The 5,837-nt window shown below is 40.1% G+C and overlaps 1 protein-coding gene across 1 annotated transcript in view; it reads right to left on the reverse strand.

Moving 5' to 3' along the window:
• LOC128250966 (zinc finger protein 22-like) overlaps positions 1–2,781 on the reverse strand; it is a 4,637-nt gene extending 1,856 nt beyond the window's left edge. Inside the window, exons 1-3 of the mRNA XM_052977116.1 lie at positions 2,733–2,781; positions 1,117–1,175; positions 256–497 (exon numbers count right to left, since the gene is read on the reverse strand). Of these exons, the coding sequence (XP_052833076.1) occupies positions 256–497; positions 1,117–1,175; positions 2,733–2,781 (350 nt within the window). The remainder of the gene's footprint in view (positions 1–255; positions 498–1,116; positions 1,176–2,732) is intronic.
• Positions 2,782–5,837: the final 3,056 nt, after the last annotated feature.

A 5,837-nucleotide genomic window follows, 5' to 3' on the forward strand; every position in this document is an offset into this window, starting at 1 on the left:
AATAATTTACCACAGATATCACAGTGATATGGTTTTTATCGTGCATGAAGGCATTTGTGTCTAGATAAGCATCCTGCCTGGGAGAATAATTTACCACAGATATCACAGTGATATGGTTTTTATTGTGCATGAAGGCATTTGTGTCTAGATAAGCATCCTGCCTGGGAGAATAATTTACCACAGATATCACAGTGATATGGTTTCTCTCCTGTGTGAGTACGTTTGTGCTTTTTTAAAGTACCATATTCAGCAAACGCTTTGCTACAGATGTCACACTGATATGGTTTCTCTCCTGTATGAGTACGCTTGTGTCTTGTTAAGAAATCAGTTTGTGAGAATTTTCTATCACAGATATCACAGTGATACGGTTTGTCCCCAGTATGAGTACGTTTGTGCCTAGTTAAGCCACTACTTACAGAGAATGATTTACCACAGATGTCACAGTGATGGGGTTTCTCTCCGGTATGAACGCGAACATGTATTGTTAAGGCATCACTCTTTGGGAAGGATTTACCACAGACATCACAGTGATATGGCTTCTCTCCTGTGTGAATGCGTCTGTGAGTTTTGAGATCATATTTTTGAGAGAAAGTCTTGTCACAGATATCACAGGCATATGGCTTTCCTGTTACTTTTGGCATCTCTCAAGCAATTATAACAATCCTTTTAGTTTCTCACTAAATTTATTTTTCTATGATTCTTACTTTATCACCAGAAAACATGGACATTGAGGGTGTATTTACTGTTTTTTTTCCTCATCGTCATTTAACGTCCGCTTTCCATGCTAGCATGGGTTGGACGATTTGACTGAGGACTGGTGAAACCAGATGGCTACACCAAGCTCCAATCTGATTTTCTTATATGTATATATTTTTAATCAATGATATTTCTCTACAATATTTCCATCAACTGAGGTCTTTGTTGCTTTATAAATAAAGATGCTGTGAATTCCTACATAAACTTACCCAAGCTTAATTAGATATACAGAAATATCTTGAATACATTTCAGACAAGGAAGCTGAGAAATTTCCCTGTTAATCCCAGTTCAGAAGAAATGTTTTACATAGGTTTATATAAACAGGGTTACATCTGTTCTGTATGACATCTTCCATTAACCGTGTTGTGATGATGTAACAGGAGGTAAGAATTCTTTTCTGCCAATGCCATTTGATGTTCTGAAATAATAGAGAAACAGAATAAGATGTAGAGAATAAGTGGCTGTGTGGTAAGTAGCTTGCTTACCAACCACATGGTTCCGGGTTCAGTCCCACTGTGTGGCACCTTGGGCAAGTGTCTACTACTATAGCCTCAGGCCGACCAAAGCCTTGTGAGTGGATTTGGTAGACGGAAACTGAAAGAAGCCAGTCGTATATATGTATATATATGTGTGTGTGTGTGTGTGTGTGTGTGTGTGTGTGTTTGTCCCCCCCCCACCACCAACGCTTGACAACTGATGGTGGTGTGTTTACGTTCCCGTAACTTAGCAGTTCGGCAAAAAGAGACCGATAGAATAAGTACTAGGATTGCAAAGAATAAGTCCTAGGGTCGATTTTCTCGACTAAAGGCGGTGCTCCAGCATGGCCGCAGTCAAATGACTGAAATAAGTAAAAGAGTATATGTGTAACAAACAAAGTAGCTAGTTAGAAAATCTCTAGCCCCAAATTGTACAATCAGGGGATACCACCGTCTGCCAGAAGATGGCTACACCAGGCTCCAATCTGATTTGGTAGAGTTTCTACAGCTGGATGCCCTTCCTAACGCCAACCACTCCGAGAGTGTAGTGGGTGCCTTTACGTGCCACCAGCACGAAGGCCAGTCAGGAGGTACTGGCAACGGCCACGCTCGAAATGGTGCATTTTATGTGCCTCCTGCACAGGAGCCAGTCCAGCGGTACAAGTGCCAGGAAGGCGACGTTAGTAACAGTCACGTTCAAATGGTGCTATTTACGTGCCACCAGCACGAAAGCCAGACAGCTGGTGCTGTGGCAACGATCACGCTCGGACGGTGCTCTTAGTGATTTACTGGTACTGGTGCCATCACGATTTCGCTTGCCCCAACAGGTCTTCGCAAGCCGAGTTTAGTGTTCAATGAAGACGTTGGCATGGGTGCGCAGCCAGCAAAAGAAATTCAGTTTCTACAATACACACCTTCTAGTGAGAGAAAATCCTGGTTAAGTGACAAATCGATCAAATTAGTAAAATTTTAATGTTTAAAACTTGTATACAAGAACAACACGCAAATAATTTGTGGGTTGGCATTAAGATTGACATAGATATGGAAATTTAAGGTTCAAGAGGGGGAAAAAAAGAGCAATTTAACTCCAATTCTTTTACTTGTTTCAGTCATTTGACTGTGGCCATGCTGGAGCACCGCCTTTAGTCGAGCAAATCGATCCCAGGACTTATTCTTTGCAAGCCTAGTTCTTATTCTATAGGTTTATTTTTGCCGAACCGCTAAGTTACAGGGACGTAAACACACCAGCATCAGTTGTCAAGCGATGCTGGGGGAACAAACACAGACACACAAACATATAAACAAACATACATACACACACACACACACACACACATATATATATAATTCCATATACGACGGGCTTCTTCCAGTTTCCGTCTGCCAAATCCACTCACAAGGCTTTGGTCGGCCCGAGGCTATAGTAGAAGACACTTGCCCAAGGTGCCACGCAGTGGGACTGAACCCGCAACCATGTGGTTGGTAAGCAAGCAACTTACCACAGAGCCACTCCTGGGTCAGAGAACAATTTGCTTTTTTTTGTGACATTGAAGACTGCTAAATATCTGCTTAGTGTTTGTCATAGGAAGGGCTCCACTCATTTTTAGTTAGACATGTGACTCCGGAAAAAGGAGCAGGCAGTCTTTTGAAATAATTAGAAATAACAGCCAAATCTTTTTTTTTTTATACCTTAATTATCTACTAACAAATTCAGAAATAATGGTTGGGAAAAAATTTTATTTTACAAAATTTCAATTACTAAATCTACAAAAATATTTGATTTGAGCAGTTCAATAAATAAATACATAAAATAAAATAAAATTGAATAACAGAATGCTAACATAACAGGAAAAGTTTTTACTTTGTCAAGAAATGCATTTTCTTATACATGTGAGATAAGTTTCCATGGGGGAAAACACGCATGTTTGTTCACAATTAAAATGACTTGCAACAAACTCTTTCGGTACACCCACAATGATGTGGAAATTTGAGGTTCGGAGGCGGGGGAGGGGGGTGTAGTACAACTCCAATTGAAATCAATATGACATCACCATTACATTTAGATCACTTGCTGTCCATTTGAACTTTCTCAGACACAGCAAGGTCGTGGGTCAAGCAGAAGCACATTAATTAGTCAAGTGGAAGCACATTAATTTTGACCTGTCAAAGAGATTTTCTCACTTGCTTTGACATGAGAATTTTAGATTCAATTTCTAATCTCAGCCAGGAAGAGAAATTCAGTTTCTACGCAACCAATTCTATGACCACCTACCTACCCATCATCTCTTGTACCCTTTAAAAAGGAGGCACTGTTGCTATTCTTCTGAAATTCCAATTTCTCTATTTTGCAGACGAAGTATCTCAGAATGTGTATCCCAAGAATAGAACTCCCTTGGACCAGAAAATATTATTGAGTCCTTGAAGACAAATGGTAGAAAATGTGTGCTTGCACCCTGCAATGAGTTTTCAAAAGTTAAGTCATTCTCATGACGGATTCGCATGGAATTTGTAGAGAATTTCATTAATAAGTATCTATTTTTCTGGAAGTCGTATGAAGCAACAAAGTCGGGGTAGAGGGGGCATGTGTGTGTAGGAATGTCCTATTGTATCCTAAGTTCAAAAGCTGCCATTATTTACAATTTTGATTTTGTATTTGAAATGCTTGTAACTGTGTCTGCAGTTAAGAATGACATTAACATGAAAACAGCCATTCAGTGGCATGAGCTTTGTCGAGATGCTTGCTTAGCAAAACTGCTGCAGGACAAAGCTCCGCTCGATGGTCCAAAGATTTATGAGAGCTTGTTCTTCAAATGGAAGAACAATGTAGGAAGAATGGGTCAGAGAACATGGGTTGTTGGATGCTATGACACTATAACTAAAAAAGGATTTCTTTGTGTACCCGATAGGAGTACAGTGACATTAGAGAATGTAATCAAAGAAAAAGTTCTTCCAGAAACTATTGTTGTTACTGACAAATGGGCAAGCTATTGCAATCTCCAAACATTCGGCTACATTCACCATACGGTGAATCATGCCCAAAATTTCGTAGATCCAGACACCAGGGCATGTACGAACCACATAGAGGCCTATTGATAGTAGATGAAAAGGCATGTAAAATATATAAGTGGTTCAAATGGGGACATGCAATGGTCACATGTTGATGAAAGCATGTACAAACAGTTTTTACAACATAACGTTGGAAAATGAACTGCAAAATTTCAACAAATTTCTGGGACATATTGCTGAGATTTTATCCCCAGTAAATTCCAATGGTATGTAACGTGGAATCTTTTTGATACTATATCAAACTGAATTTTTTATTTTGTTTTTTGTTGCATTTGCATCCAATGATGGTGACCATTACATCTTCTATTTTCAAATGCAATGTCCTCCTTGAAGCAGCATCAGGTGTGAATTTTGGATCCACCAAATATTTGGTACTTCTTTGGAATTCCTCATCCCACCCATATCTTTTGAACCAAATTTTCAGATGCCTGTTTTCGATATTGGAGATAATGATTTTGCAAAAAAAAAGCCAAAAAAATTTCGTTTTAATTTCTCCCCACCCATCGACACACTTCTTAAAGCAATGTTAAAAATTGACTTACTTAATAATAATTTAAATAACGAAGTTAAATTGTGCATATTTATATACCTTTTTAATCAAATTCACAGTATGTTTGTCACTAATTTCTCATGGTAACTCTTTTACACTTTTACTTGTTTCAATCATTTGACTGCGGTCATGCTGGAGAACCGCCTTTAGTCGAGCAAATCGACCCCAGGACTTATTCTTTGGATGCCTAGTACTTATTCTATCGGTCTCTTTTACTGAACCCCTAAGTTACGGGGACATAAACACACCAGCATCGGTTGTCAAGCGATGTTGAGGGGACAAACACAGACATACAAACATATACATACATATATATATATATATACAACGGGCTTCTTTCAGTTTCCGTCTAGCAAATCCACTCACAAGGCTTTGGTCGGCCCGAGGCTATAGTAGAAGACACTTGCCCCAAGGTGCCACGCAGTGGGAATGAGCCCAGAACCATGTGGTTGGTAAGCAAGCTACTTACCACACAGCCATTTTTTATAAAACATTTTTTTATTTATTTATGTTTATTCAAAGAAATTAGGAGAGGCGGGGGTTGAATTCCGAGTATCTTAGAAAGCATTCGATATCTCCCACCCTCCCCAGATGAATAGCATATCAAACCACCACCAGAAAAGTCGATATGGTAGAAATAACAGCTAGATGACTGTGTGCCAGGTTCGCCCTTTGTGTCTGCATGTGCGTTTGCCCATCACCGCTGCTGTGTTGTCTCTGCCGGGTCGTGGTTTCCCTCGGCCCACTGTGTGTGTTTGCCTAAACATTTTGAGGGGGAGGGCTAGTCGATTACATCAACCCCAGTGCTTGACTGGTGGTGGTACTTTATTTTACCGGGTACTACTAAAGCAGCACGGTCCCGAACGCGCAGTCGCGCTAGCTAGTCGTGAGTGGTCGATCCTAACCCTAACCCTAAACACGTATTCATTTGCACACGCGGGTTAGGGATAGGGTTAGGGATAGGGTTAGGGTTAGAGTTAGGGTTAGG

This window comes from Octopus bimaculoides, chromosome 27, assembly GCF_001194135.2.
Source record: "Octopus bimaculoides isolate UCB-OBI-ISO-001 chromosome 27, ASM119413v2, whole genome shotgun sequence".
Taxonomy (NCBI): Eukaryota; Metazoa; Mollusca; class Cephalopoda; order Octopoda; family Octopodidae; genus Octopus; species Octopus bimaculoides.